At 39.7% G+C, this 15,115-nt stretch overlaps 1 protein-coding gene across 1 annotated transcript in view; it reads left to right on the top strand.

Moving 5' to 3' along the window:
• The window catches only part of lrp1bb (low density lipoprotein receptor-related protein 1Bb), a 243,376-nt gene that overhangs the window by 149,904 nt on the left and 78,357 nt on the right, over positions 1–15,115 (top strand). The window contains exons 26-32 of the mRNA XM_041951416.1: positions 2,725–2,889; positions 3,238–3,482; positions 7,492–7,623; positions 7,854–8,081; positions 8,530–8,704; positions 9,014–9,108; positions 11,424–11,573. Of these exons, the coding sequence (XP_041807350.1) occupies positions 2,725–2,889; positions 3,238–3,482; positions 7,492–7,623; positions 7,854–8,081; positions 8,530–8,704; positions 9,014–9,108; positions 11,424–11,573 (1,190 nt within the window). The remainder of the gene's footprint in view (positions 1–2,724; positions 2,890–3,237; positions 3,483–7,491; positions 7,624–7,853; positions 8,082–8,529; positions 8,705–9,013; positions 9,109–11,423; positions 11,574–15,115) is intronic.

The following is a 15,115-nucleotide window of genomic DNA, read 5'->3' as shown; positions in this document are numbered from 1 at the left end:
TGGCCGGGCGCCCCAACAAACCCAACTCACAGTGTGTTTCAGTGCAAATAGGTTATGAAGCTGGTGAAGGATCATGTCCATGTCACTGCACTGTGACTCCACTGGTTGGTCACGGCACCTGGGTGGAGAAGAGTGGGTGGAATAGCATGATCCTTTATGCACCTGAAGGTACCATCAGTGTTGCGCGAGCTCACGCTTCACAAGTGCTAAATCAAAGTTCACACAGATTAAAATGAACTAGCTCACATTCTTTTGACAAGTTTGAATTTTCAGTTCAGTCCATGTTCACTTCTTCTTTCTTTTTTTTGGAGCTGCAAAAGCTGCAGATCTCCTACAGTTTAGCCAAGTACATGTCTTTCTACTTGTCCATGGTGGAATGTAACAATGCACATTTACTCAAATACTTCACTTAAGTACATTTGAAGTACAATTTCATGTACAGTCGAGGTGCTGATACATACATCTTAGAGGAAATATTGTACTTTTCACTCCACTACATTTGTTTGACAGCTTTAGTTACTAGTTATATTTCAGATTACAATTGTTCATACCCTGCCTGTCCAGTGAAAACCTTGTATTGCCAACTTTTCCTATAAAATGAAGGATTAAGTGTTCCTTTATGGGTCGTGCTTCTGACACTAATAAACTATTTCAGACTGTCTCGGTTAAAATACATTGTCACAAAGCTGTTTTTCTGAGCTCATGGAAAATTGACATTTAAGTATAGAGGAATATTCTCACAGTTTGGGTTGTTGGTTTGTAGTCTTACACCTTGTTAATGATTTCTTGTGATTGTAATTCATTTGCAGATATTTCCCATGCCTGGTCGGATGCCTTAACTCAACATGTTGTTTCAAAATCCTTGTCAATGTGACCGACTTTTGTACTTGTTTTTTCAGTTTTCAATGAATGCGCTCTCTCATGCCCAACACTGGGTATGATTACATACACATTATTGTACATTAGTCCTCCATTGCCCTGTGCTCACCCTTAAAAATGGATGTGATGTCTTTCGTTTGACATGAAAAGTAAATTAATATTTATCGGAGTCATCCCGGACAGGTCATAAAAGCATCACTAGTCTGTTTGTGTGTCTGCATGATGGGTTGAATGTAAGATGTACTTTGATCCTGTTTTAACAAATGTTTGAGGAAATTTTACACTCAGTTTTGGAAAGATGTCAGCGGGTTGTATCATCTTAACATGTGGCTATTGGGCATGCCTCTCACAATAATTGAGTCCTATGTTTACGTCCCAAACATTAGCCTACTGCAGACAACTGCCACATGCCCACAACTGAACAGTCCGGCCCCTGGGTGTTCTGATGTTCCTGTTTGCCATTTTAAGTATAGCTTGCTTGCCTGGTCTGTGGGAAAGAGGTTTGACTCACTTGTAGCCACATATACCACACATATAACATTCTCATGCAAGACAGGTGGTGATGGTAGCTGCCTCTTGCTGCTCTGATCCTCTTTTGTGTAGGCTGTTAAGGTTTTATTTTATGGTTGAAAAAAAAAAAAAGAAGCCCACAAACAGTTCAGTCTAGGTTGGATCATCTTGGCACAACTCAACATCTGCAGCTGCTCTCCCAATGTCTCCCAGGTGTGTTGCATCAGCCCATGTGTGACTTCTCGTAACACTGTTTATTCACGTTAACAAAGTGTTTTGACTGCTTAAAAAAACTCCCAGGGATAAATTTTGGTTCATCCAGGTACTTTTCAGTTTGATTCATTTGTATACGTATAAAGATACAACTTGAAGTAGTTGTTTACTTTCTCGGAGTATGTTCTGCAACAGTTAACAGTTTATGCTCTGCCTATCCACAGAATGTAGCATCTTTTAGATGATATACAGTTGTACAAATTATACAGGGGAAAACTGACTCAGTACTTTGGATAAATACATCTGAGAACTAGCCAGTGGTTGTATACTGTGGCCAGTATATTTCAGATTAAAGCAAAACCCAGACATTCCTAAAATCAATTTAACACTCTTAAGACATGAATAATCTGCTCATGCACTCTTTCCTATAGTACTCTTTCACATTTGGGAGGATGACTACATTTCATGGCTGTACAGAGTAGGATTAATGGGTGCTTTTGGTGCCTAAAGGCGCATTTCCATTCCAGGGCAATAATTCTAATCTAATTACTTGAATCCACTCAAAGGAGTGGGTCATTGATCAGGGAGGCCTTATCAAGTGAATAAGACTATTGATCTGGACAAGGATATTTCTTCCTAACACTGTTATGTGTCGTCAGGATGTGATTTAAGCTCGAGCAACCGTTTTCTCCTTCATTGTAGCTGACTTTGTGGACCAACGCAAGACAGAGGTGATGTTTGCTGGGTTTGAGTAGGACTTTGTTGATGGTCACATCAATGACGGTGTTTTTAGGCCTCATTGAGCAGTGAAAAGTCATAATAAACAGATGTTGAGTGTTGCACTGGGTCGCCGGTGCTGCTCTTGGACAGTCATCACTGCCACTGTTTGTGTTTATGCGTACAGCATAGTATGTATGTAATTACTGTGTTTTGCAGTATAATGGCGCTGACAAGTACAAATGGCTGTGAAATTGCTCTCAGATGTTTATTATTTCTAACAGCCCTTTTTAGTGCATCTATGAAAACATTAAAATTGTGTAGTGTGTACATAGCTGCTTGTCCTCATTAACACAAACAGTCAACCATCAGCACTAACTGTCCCCTTTGGGTGTCTGCCCTAAGGATCCTCTTCTGGACTGACTGGGATGCTACTTTCCCCCGAATTGAGGCTGCATCAATGAGTGGAGGAGGCCGACACATTGTGTTCAAAGACATGGAAATCGGCGCGTGGCCTAATGGACTGACTCTGGATCATTTGGAGAAGAGGATTGTTTGGACAGATGCACGGTATACCATTAGAGTTTTCATGTTGTGTGTAGAAGCATTCACACCTTTTAGAACTTTTAATACATGTACTACATTTTGTACTGCAAAAGATTTACCATTCCCTGAGTAAAAATGTAACTTGAATCTCCATTTTCCCAGTAGGCATTAAATAATGGAAGACATGTAATATTTAGAGGTCTTAGTATAATGGCCATATTTGGTTTAAGTGGGTCTTGAGAAATTTAATAGTTCCATCAGAGGACTGGTGGGTTACACTTTGATCTGCCTGCTTCTACTGTTCCCTTTCAAAGCATTTGAAGGGCAGTTTAAACTTTGATATGGCCCTTTGTGTTGGTCTCTTTTGAACAGCTCCGACGCCATTTTCTCTGCACTCTATGATGGAAGTGGGGTCATTGAGATCCTCAGGGGCCACGAATACCTGTCCCATCCCTTTGCCGTGTCCCTCTTTGGAGGCAATGTCTACTGGACGGACTGGAGGACGAACACTTTAGCGAGAGCCAATAAGTGGACCGGGCAGAATGTGACAGTTATCCAGAAGACGAGTGCTCAGCCGTTTGACTTGCAGATCTTCCACCCCAGCAGGCAGCCGCAAGGTGGGAACAATTTGTGTGGCTTTTTTGTATCAGACACTCACAGAAAAGGGACAGTACACTTTGTCAGCTGGCACCAAGTCCATGTAAACTTGTCAGTTCTGCTCTCCTGCAGTATTTGCAGCATAGACATTACTTTGCTTATGTATGTTGTAGTAGTTATACATTTTAAAACAACAAAGCCTCATAATTATATCTTCTATATCTTTTAGGATGATAGTATCACCTCGACACAGGTTACTTATAGTGTATAGGAAACACTGCAAATTTAGTTCTGCATCACTTACACTAATTCTGCCCTCCAAAGAATTGCCATTCAAAAGTGACCAGTATCATAAATTAAAACGGTTTTAGAAAAGTAACCATTTCTTTTTGGGTATGTATATTTAGACTTGTGCACGAAATGGGTTTATAGTACAGACTCATGACATCCCATCTGACACTGGGTAAACGAAAAGAATTCAGATTGAATTTGGCTACAATTCTTGAGTTTTACTGGATACTGACTAAGGATAAATTATCTTTTAAAACAGAATTCATTGTCATGTTAGTGGGGAAAAAAAAGCAGCATAATGTAATTAATTTCTGCTTCCGCCTCTGCCTTCATTTGGCCTGTCAATCAGTAAGCATGTGTCTGAATGACAAAGGTACTCATGCAGAGAATTAGCTAGCTTGAGTTAATGGTAGCACTGAATGTGTTTTTCTCACCATCCACATTATTCTAATTGGCTCATAGCACTATATTAAAGCTTTTTCCTCTTTTTTTACTGAATGTGAACAAAAGGAGCTGCAGAATGAGATTCACATCTCCCAATGAGTAATTGTGGCATATCCAACAATCAAATCAATTAGTAATGTGAATTATGTGTTGTGGTGACATGAAATATATGAAATAGTTCTGAAACTTCATTAATATTACCAGCAGTTTCTTTTCAGTCAATGCCTCTGAATCTGTATCTGTCACAGTGGAATAGGTTATCAATTTTGTGAGATGGTATGTAAGCCAGGAATGTGACCACAAAAGATATACTGCTGATTTGCTATCTGAAGGCCTACATATGTAATCCAGTCTTTATTTGATATGCAGAACAGCTTGCAAGATACATTACCAAGCTGATATTAATGACATGAAATCTGTTTTCAACTGCCTTTGTTGTGCCCCCCCCCCCCCCCCCCCCCCCCCCCCCCCCCCCCCCCCCCCCCCCCCCCCCCCCCCCCCCCCCCCCCCCCCCCCCCCCCCCCCCCCCCCCCCCAAGTAAATAGGTTGTTTGAAATTGATTTTTGATTGATTTGTAAAGCAGAACCTCTAAAATTAAACACTTGATTGTGGAACATTTAAATCATGTTTACCAGGGGCACCTAATTGATGGATCAGTTCCTATCACAATTGCCTTTTTCAGCAGTGCCAAGTTTCGATTTCATCCCACTCAGCTTTCTGCATATGTAAAGCACCATCCTCAAAAAGGCATTATTATGGTTCTAATCGGGTTTGCATCTACTGTATTTGGTGATTCAGCTGCTTCTCCAGTTTCTCACAAGTTAATTTACTTGTTTCTATCCAGCATTCTGCATTCTCATGACTGTTCACCATAGATAAGTGTGAGCAAAGGGGACTGCTTTCCCAAAGAAGACAGTAAGCGTGCCTAATCCTATTTAAAAAAGCTCAACAGAGGGGAGCTGGCTATTATCCACTCTAGCCAGAACCAAGGCCTAGAGCTGCTTCACTAGACCCTGAACATCTGGACCAGAGAAAAAGAAAGGTGGATAAAGTCTGGGGAAGTGAACACCAGTATGCTGCTGGTCTTGGGAACAACTCTGCAGGTGCCACAGTGGACCTCCACAGGGGGCATAAGTGACCTGTAAATACATTACGTGTCAGCATCACAAAGAAATCTTCATGTGTATCCATTGCACCATTAAACAGCAGAAAGTAGAGGGAATTACTTTTTTAAGATAATAATATCGTATTAATATTGATGCATATTGGAAAACAGTGGCATAGTTATTAATATAACACATGCTCCTATAGTCATTCCTTTTTGTCCTTGTTCCCTTAAGTGAATGAAGGACAAAAGGATGTGTTTCTGCGTATAATTCAACAGGGTCTTTTCACAGTCATCCTTGTCATTTTCAGTGTTTGCAGAGCTTGGCATTAACAATATTTATGCCATTTACAACATATACAGTTTGCAGGCAGACAAACCACACCATAATTATCATGACAAATCTAATAATCTTTGAAATAATTAAGTACAACAAACATAGGTCTCTCAGTGGAAAGAAGCACTTGCATACTGAATTGTACTGTCACTACAATGCACGACTTTTGCATTGAAAATGAGCATTTTTCTTTATTTTTAAGGCGTACCAACATTTCTACTGCCTTGGCATAGCAGTGGGCTCATTTTTTAATTTATTTGTTGCAAATACATCTGACAGTTTAGAGCAAACAAACACCTTGGCTCTGTTGTTGCTGCCTGTCATCCCTCAAGAGCATGATTCGGGTGAATGCAGCGCTGTTCAGATGTCTCCCTATTAGCATACTGAGTCAGCTGGGTGCTGTTTCCAGCTCGCAGAGACAGAGCTGGATTTTTTCTTAAATAAGCCACATTTGTGATGCAATGGGGCTCTCCAGTGTGTTGCTGAAGGAGCCCAGGAAATGAACTTTGAATGAGCTTGTTTGACATGAACCATCCAGGGTAGATGAAGAAATTGATGTTTTTGATGCATGAAATGCGACTTTTGCATGATGGAAATAACTGAAGTGTGGGTGACTTTCTTTAGGTTTGCTGAGGTGATTTATTCTGAGTAGAACAGAGTAAGAAATTTGTGAAAACTGACTCCTTCAAATGTATTGCTCCTGTAAGATCACTGTTTACTTAAGCTGAAATTCAGCTTGTTGTGCTTGTGTAGTAGAAACTGTGAGCAGCTTATGGTCTTAAACTGGATATCCTGCTACCCTACAGTAACAGGGTAACTGAGATAATGTCACCCTAATTCTTGACAAGTGACAGAGTAAACAATATATCTTTTCTATTTTATTTCCACCTCTCTTAATCGCTTTAGACCCATTTCAACAAAAGATCAACCGAAAACCCACGTTAAATGTTGAGTTTGACTGCTCTTCACTCATCTTTTAACAAAGTTTTAAAAATAAAGCTCCTTGTTTTGGTTCTCCTGCTCCTCCTGCTAAATTTCCTGTGTATTTATTTTGGTTTACAGCGACTGCAATGTATTACGGTATTACAAACTCCACTCAAAACACCTTTGTACCTCTTTTCAGCCTATTAACAATGTAAAGCAACATATCTTAGAAAAGAAAAAATGATGAAAATTCAAAATGTGATTTCTGCTGTCACTGTTTCAAAACCAATATGGCAACAAAAACAGATAAACAAAATATGTGCTCCACATAATCACCAAAAAAACGGTGTCAAGAGTGGACGGATGTTCATTGATGTTTGTATGTGTGGTAGTGTGCACCCCTGTGCTTGCATGGATATGCTCAGTTTAGACTTCCTCGGATGGTGGGAGTCGATGAAGACTTTTGTTTTGGTTCTTGCAGCAACAACCAAGAAATTGGCGTGCTTTGTTTCGAATGTTACCTTTCACATTTTCCATGACTGGAGTCAGCGTTATCTACTTTAATAGCATTTTAGTAGTTACGGCTGTTCTATGAGTGTGCATAGCCCTCTACTCGCATGTCATTGCAGCCACAGTAAAGTGCATGATATATGCTAAAACACTTGTCACGTTAACAACAGTATCCATGTCATGACAAAATATGACACCAGTTTTGACAGTGATGAAACTGGTATACTGCCCACTCCCAGTTTCAAGGTATGCATTTTCTTTCAGTGGCACAATCAGAAAGCCCTTTCGTGTCACATTACAAACAGTTTTAGTCCAATTTGTGTCCAGTATTTATCCTGGTGTATCGCTTTGCTTGCCATCTCAGATTCTTGTGCTGAGTGTTCTGAAATGTTCCCTCTCTTTCCTCCCTTGCCATCAGCCTCTAACCCATGTGAAGAGAATGATGGACGTGGTCCCTGTTCACATCTGTGTCTCATCAATTACAACCGCACTGCATCCTGCACCTGTCCACACCTGATGAAGCTTTCACCCGACAAGCAGTCCTGCTTTGGTGAGAAAGAACACCTTCCTCATTTTTCATGCTTTCTCTTTATGTTGTCAGAGTGAAATTATAGGATACTATGTAAACAACAGGAGAGGTGTTTTGCTTTACATAGGACTTCCTGCACTTTTGATTGACATCAACATTTGCATAAACCTGTTATTATCCCACTTCTTCTGGATCTGACACAATGGACACGATGATGCACTTTCTTGAATGATTAATTTCTTAATCATCAGTGTTGAAAAGGTTCCTCCTGTATGTGCGGCGGTCTGAAATCCGTGGTGTGGACATTGACAACCCTTACATGAACGTCATGACGGCGCTAACAGTGCCAGACATTGATGATGTCACGGTGGTGGACTATGATGCCCAGGAGGAGAGGATCTACTGGGCTGACATCAAAACTCAAACCATCAAACGGGCTTTCATCAATGGAACCCAGCTAGAGACCATAATTTCTGCAGGTGGGTGCATTCCAGACATCCATACAAAATGCAATGTCAAAGCTGTGTAGTACGTGCTACTCTATATATGTGTCCCACCCAATATTGATTTGCAGGGACACACACACACTTGTTGCAAGAGTAGAATGTACTGCAGACAGCAGTGTCCCCAGAGAGATTTTGTTTTTCGTGGTCATGGAGTGGTACTTATTATTAATTATATTATAGTAATTGTTGTAATTACTTGTCATCATTAATCGTGCAAATTAATTAGTTATTTCCTATCTTTTGACATGATTGGAAGGTGCAGTAAATATATGAGTTTAAGTTTAGGTATACCTAAGTATATTCAGTCGTACCTTTGTTTTGCTTTTGTTAGATAAAATTTGTTTACATTTACTGATCTTATTTACATTTTAGTTTTGTAAAGCGCATGGGTGTGACAGCTTTTTGATGCTCTGCCTGACAGACATAGTGAACTGCCGCGGTCTGGCTTTAGACTGGCTTTCCAGGAACTTGTACTGGCTCAGCTCTGAAAATGACGAGTCACAAATCAATGTGGCTCGCTTTGATGGGTCTCTGAAGACCTCCATCATCCATGGCATTGATAAGCCAAGGTGCCTTGTAGTGCACCCCACTAAAGGGTAAGTAGATTAGAGCAGTCTGTGCACTTCATCAGTACCTCACCTTCAATGCATTCCATGTATTAGGAAACCTGACTACAAACCTCACCTGCACGAAAGCGGGATCACAGACGTGTTGTTGTAAAGAGAACATCTTTTAAAATCTTGAATTGTTTGTGCAGATCTTTGCAAGGTTTATAGGTGGAACAAAATCTATTGCCTCACATTCAATTTTCACTTAATGACAGCATAACAATCATTGTTGTAAACCTCATTATATCTTGTGGCTAATTGGACCGCTAACTATTCACCTCACACCTCTTCACACAGAAAAATCTATTGGACAGATGGCAACACCATTAACATGGCCAACATGGATGGGAGTAACAGCAAGGTCCTCCACCAGAATCAGAGGGATCCTGTAGGTCAGTATAAGAGCTGTGGATAGCATACTGAGTTAGACCTCCCATTCAGCTGTACCCAAAATGTGGCAGAGCCATGTGTAAAATTGTATTTATTGTCAAGTTCTCTTCGTTCAGTTTCCATAAACTCAGTATGTTTAAATTCACGCTGTAATCTGATTTGATTTGAATGAGTACCCGGGTATCTATTTTCCTGTGGTCCTATATTCCCAGAGTCCTATGTTCGTAGGGTCCTACGTACCCCAGGGTCCTATATTTCAAGGGTGCTACATTCCCCAGGGTCCTGTTTTCTAAAGGTCCTATCTTCCCAAGGAACTATGTTCCCAGGGTCTTGTATTCCCCAGGGCCGCATATTCCCAGGGCCCCATGATCTGTAGTCCTTTGAGACAGAAAGGATTCCAAAGGGACGAGAGAAACAACAGATGAAATTCAGCAGAATCCATTTTTTTCTGGGTCAAATATTTGTCTAATTAAGATTTTGTGGAATCCTGCCTAGATCTTTAAGATAAGCCTGTTTTCTTTTCTTCTTTCTTTGTTTAGAATATTGGTACCAAATGTTTAGGGTAATGTAAAAAAAAAAGAATGAATTAAAGGGGGCTCAATAATAGAAAACTACTATGTAAAAATGCTTATAAGTAATCTAACCAGGACAATGATTTGGATGATTCTCCAGTCAAACTCCTTCAAGCAGCTGCTGAGTAGGCTCAGCGTACAGGTGTCTAACTGACAGTCTGAAGCTTGCAGGAGTGTAGTGCTGGAAAGGAATCATTGAGCAGTGGTTGTGCATGTCCTCTGTTGTGATGTACTGACAGTAAGGAAAGTGATATAAGATTTTTCTGTTGATGTATCAGTGAATTTTGGGGGTCTGAATTTCTAATTTCTAAATAGCAATCTTGCACAACACTGGTTCCTACCAAGAGGATGTTGACTATAATTCATTAGCACCCAATAGTTACTAATGCCTGATTTTCTTCATGTTCCCTAAGATTAGAATTTCTGTTTACTGTATCCCCACATGAGGCATGCGTAAGTGAGCAATTGTAGCTTATTTAAGTGAAAACTCAGCTGGTCTTCATCTCTTGTAGCTGTTGTCATACAGCTCAAGGTCGAATCCCCCTTTGTCACACAAACAACTCCAATGTATTTCTTCATTCTCCTCGGCTTGTCAGCAATCCAAGTAGCAGGGTGCACCATATTTCACTGGCTTCATTTATGATTATGGGGTAGTCCTGGGGACAAGTGCAAATTAATGACGCATTGTGACTGTGAGTCTGCCAGACATAAATTCAACACATGGTGGGAGACAGTGAGTTGTTCTGAGGTCCACAATTGAAACTGCTTTCGGTACATACAGTGTTATTCTTTGAAAAGCCTTGACGTTAGCCAGGGAGGAACAAGCGGTCAGTCTCACTATTGTTCATTTTTCATGCCGGCTGGAGCTGTTATAAAGAACCAGCAGACACATGAACAATTGTATTAGCCTACATTCAACCAAATGCATAGAAACTGCAGTATGAAAATGCCATGCGAATGCAGTTCTGAAATTTACTGTTTAAGCATCGTCAAAGGCAGCTTCTGTTTCTTATGCACCTCCTCAATGCTGCATATTCAATGTAGTCAGGACTGAAACTTAATACCATCCATATGGAACTTAATACAGTACAAGTTATGGTGAGGCAGCTGTTTTTGTGCCTCCATGGCAGCAGCAGCAGCCATGACCAGAGGCATTATGTTTTTGAGTTGTCTGTCTGTTGGTTTGTTTGTACATACGTAGCTTCTTTGCAGAAACATATTGCATATTTGAAGCGTTGTAGTCCACCATAAGCTTGCTGGTTTTGCTGATACTGAGTTTCAGGTGATTGTTGTTGCACCATGGGACAAAGACCTCTATCAGTCCTCTGTACTCCTCTGTAAAAATAGTTTCTAAGTAAAGACTGCATGTTTCTCACGAAAAATTATTCACTAGAATCATACATGTCAATATAGTATCAAAACAATGATAATCTTTGTTTGCTCTTATGTCTCCGATGCTGTGTATAACACGTTATATGTAACATTTTAGGTATGTTACATATAACATGTCTATAATGTATAATTAGACATGCTATGTGTAAATCTTTTTTTTTTTTTTTTACTGCTGATTTGGCATTTTAGGATTTTTAATCCCTTTATTACTTATATCAAATGTGTCTGATGAGTGTTTTCTTGGTGTTATTCAAAATTCTGCCATATTTCAATGTCATATGTTCTGTATCCTAATGAATCCTAGGACAGTGAGTGCTAACCTGGTGTCTCCCCTTCCCTTGTTTTCCTCTCAGGTCTCTCAATAGACTATACTGCCAACAATCTGTACTGGATAAGCTCGGCCAATGGCACTATCAACAGGTGCAATCTGGATGGCAGTGGGCTGGAAGTGCTGGAGACTCTAAAGAGGGAGTTAGTCAAAGGCACAGCTCTGGCCGTGATGGGTGAGTGGAGCTTGTCATGAGTGCATCAGATTGCCATTGGGGATTAGTCAGAGTGTGGAGGGATTACGTGTTTAACCAGTTAAGTGGCTGTAGAATGGAGTCAGCGCTTGCAACAGTTGTGCTTCACTTTGTGTGAAGTAGCAGGGGCATTAGATAATTAAAACAGTGCAGCAGTGATTGATGATTGATTTTCTCACCCCTTTCGTAATGAAAAGGTAGGAGGATGTTCATTATGTGTTGATTCATGGTATCAGTGCTGAATGCAATGTGTCACACCATCCATCAACTCATAGATTAATTTAGAAATCTCCTGAAATCTAAGTCAGCATGTTGCAGAATGAATTCTAACCTTTAGCTGTGCTTCAACACTCTTTAGCTCAAAACATGTGGCTCTTTTCCTGGGTTTTTTTTTCTACATGCATAGAGGCTTCCAATTAGGACCATATGTACGTGTTAATTGAAACACATGCCATGTCTGCTATTACATCATCAATTATACAACCTCAGTTTTTGGTGTAATAACCAAACAGGTATTTGGGCTGTGCCTGTATACTTAAACTTATACTACAAAAAAAAATTCATACATCTCTCTCTCTCTTTTTTTCACACAACAGATCAGAAATTGGAATTTTAAATTGTCTCACTTCCACACTGCTGCATTCTTGACAATATTGGGAAGCTTCCCAGCGAGCTATGCAAATGCATTTTCCTTGCCAAGATTGGTAATGAGAAAGGAGCAAACATACTGAACAGAGAGTTGTGGGTTATATGCGTGTGTGTGTGTGTGTGTGTGTGTGTGTGTGTGTGTGTGTGTGTGTGTGTGTGTGTGTGTGTGTATGTGTGTGTGTGTGTGTACCAATGTGTAATTTGTATTTTTTAAGAAAAAAATAAAATCAAGAGTGTTGTCAGGGTGATACTTGTTGTTCTTGAGGCATGTTATTAACCACGGCAGGCTTTCGTCTCCTTTGTGGTGGGTATCTGTCAGTGTGTGCATTAATTACACTGTAACATAATAACACAGCAATGGCAGAATCGCTAGCATTGTGAAACTCCAAGCTACACCTTTTTGATTAATTTTTATGGGCATTTCTTATGGTAAAGACATTGACTATGGACGACTTTTTCCTATATAAACAATGGCGACTTCATTATTGCATCTCACAAATGGGAGATAGAACTCAAGGTGACATAGACTAATGGCTCGGTTCCTGCACAGTAGCAGGTACAGCAAAACAGTGAAATAATGTCTGCATGTCTCCATCAATCACAATTAATGGCATTTTGTTATGTCCAGGAAATTGTTTTGGATGGTAGAATGAACAGCTGTATTGTTATTGTACTTCGTTAAATAGAGAAATTTCACAGTGGTTCAACAGGACATTTGTGGCATGGTAATGAATTACTGTGTATAGAAGATAGCAATCTAGTCGATTTCTGCACATATACTTGTGTGTATTTAATAGGCGTAAAACCTATTCTAATTACTGTAGATATCACAGCTTTTCATATAATCTAGGCATGAGATGATTGGCTTCACCCACTTTTGGGTGCAGATGTTTATCTATCAAATATTGTAAAGTTATTAAGTTCTTGATGTTAGGTTTTGTGTTTAATAAGACATAAAACAACTCATATCCCCTTTTCACTCTTTACCAGATTACATCGGCAATGATGGAACACATTTCTTAAAGTATGTTAGGATGCCTCATTTAGTGCTACAACAGCGCAGTTTACTATATGTTAAAATTTGCATGTATTTCAAAAATAATTATACCAATTTAACATTAATATTAACTTTAAAAAATGTTGCTGAGCAAATAGCATGTTAAATGTCCTCTTAGGCTAAGATGAATATTTTGCATTTGCTATAATGTTCACTTGTTTCTTATATGACAGACATCCAGTTTCTCATATTGTACTAAGATGCCTTCCTACTTTGCTGTAGGCCATTGAGTATATACGTTGATACCAATAAGTATTGATATATGGTCAGCTGAAAATGGCGGGATGACAGCAAGACAGCAGCCAGACATGTCATTTTCTTTTTGCTGTTGGCGAGTGAATAGACTTGGTGATACCCATTACTGAGATGTCCCTTCTGCCGATGTTTGTTTTGTCTCCACGGGGAAAGATGCAATTAAGCTAGTTTGCTGAGCATTCACCCTGTCTGTTTTACTGTATATCTCCTCGCTGCTTCTGCTTCATCTAACTCATCATTATGGAATAATAATTTGGATAGTTTGATAACTAGAATTAGAATTACAATATGAATATACAGATAAATACGTGTGCTGTCTGCTTTGCTAGTAGAATGACTTGTTATGTATCGTCAAGTGAGTAGGGGTAATAAAAGGCTCTTGAGTCCTCTGTGGTGATTTAGACAATCAGCTTAAATTAGAATTAATCTAACAATTGCTCTAGCTCTATTCTGGTCTGCGATAGCTTGATTGATCAGTTTGTTGTGTTTAAAGTGGTTAAGGTTGCTTCAAATCAGCATCATGTGTAAACAGGAAAAGCTAGAGTTCAGTCAGGATCTATAGCTCCCTCACAGCAGGAAGAGGAGGCAGCTAAAGGTTTTGTAATTGTTATTCTACTGCAGTGATATATGTGGAGTGCAGTTCTTACTGAGGAAATGGACAGTCATTTTGTCTCTGATAAAATATCACCTTATTAACTGTTTCCTACACAAGTTTTTTGTGATGATATATTCACAATTGCCTGGCATAAATACACCATGCCTATCAGTTTCAGAGCAAAATTACTGGAATTGATTGTGCAGTCTGTAGTGTAATTTGATGAGCATGCAGCAACTTGTTAAAACAAACATGTTAGGGTGCTTGTGTGTCCTTGTGGCTTTTTCATCTTGGGTACATTAGTTTTACGGACTCCTCAAGCTGGTTGTGAAAAGATATACTGTAATGAAGGCATTGTCAGTGACACCAGGTCGATCCACTCAGGTGCGAGGGTTCTTTAATAATTGAATTGGCTTGAAAGGTGAGGGCTTTTGTTTGGAAGGTGTGGGTGATCAATCAGCCTGCATGCGAACTAGTTGTTGAGGTGGAAATTGAATATGATGTGCCACAAGTGAGCAATCACAGCTAACCAGCAGCCCCTGCGGCGTCAGATTAACACAAGGTGCAAAGCTTTTCTTGGCTAGCCTGCCTTCAGGGTCAAATGTTTTGTAAACTGGTTGTACACTGTCATTCTCAATCATGGGAATTTGTCTGATTAAGCTATTAATACATGACAAAGTTGCTTGTGTGTGCGTGTGTGTGCGTGTGTGTGCGTGTGTGTGTGCGCGTGTTTTCTTCTAAATAATTCATGTTATGTGTTGCTATGTTGAGATAACAAAATAGTGTCACCAAAGGGCACATGTTTTTTTTTTTGTTTGTTTTTATTTTTTCGCTGGCTGGGAAGGATGAACCTTGACAATGGCCTGTTTTTATGTTACTCTATAAGTCTGAATTTGTCTTTCCATTATGTTGCCTATTTCAAATCATGCCTCATCGGTATAATGGTCCATTTTTGCAATTTTGGCTCTT

This window comes from Chelmon rostratus, chromosome 13, assembly GCF_017976325.1.
Source record: "Chelmon rostratus isolate fCheRos1 chromosome 13, fCheRos1.pri, whole genome shotgun sequence".
Classification (NCBI taxonomy): domain Eukaryota; kingdom Metazoa; phylum Chordata; class Actinopteri; order Chaetodontiformes; family Chaetodontidae; genus Chelmon; species Chelmon rostratus.
The sequence above is the reverse complement of the archived record's forward strand: the minus strand, read 5'-3'. Positions and strand labels throughout refer to the sequence as shown.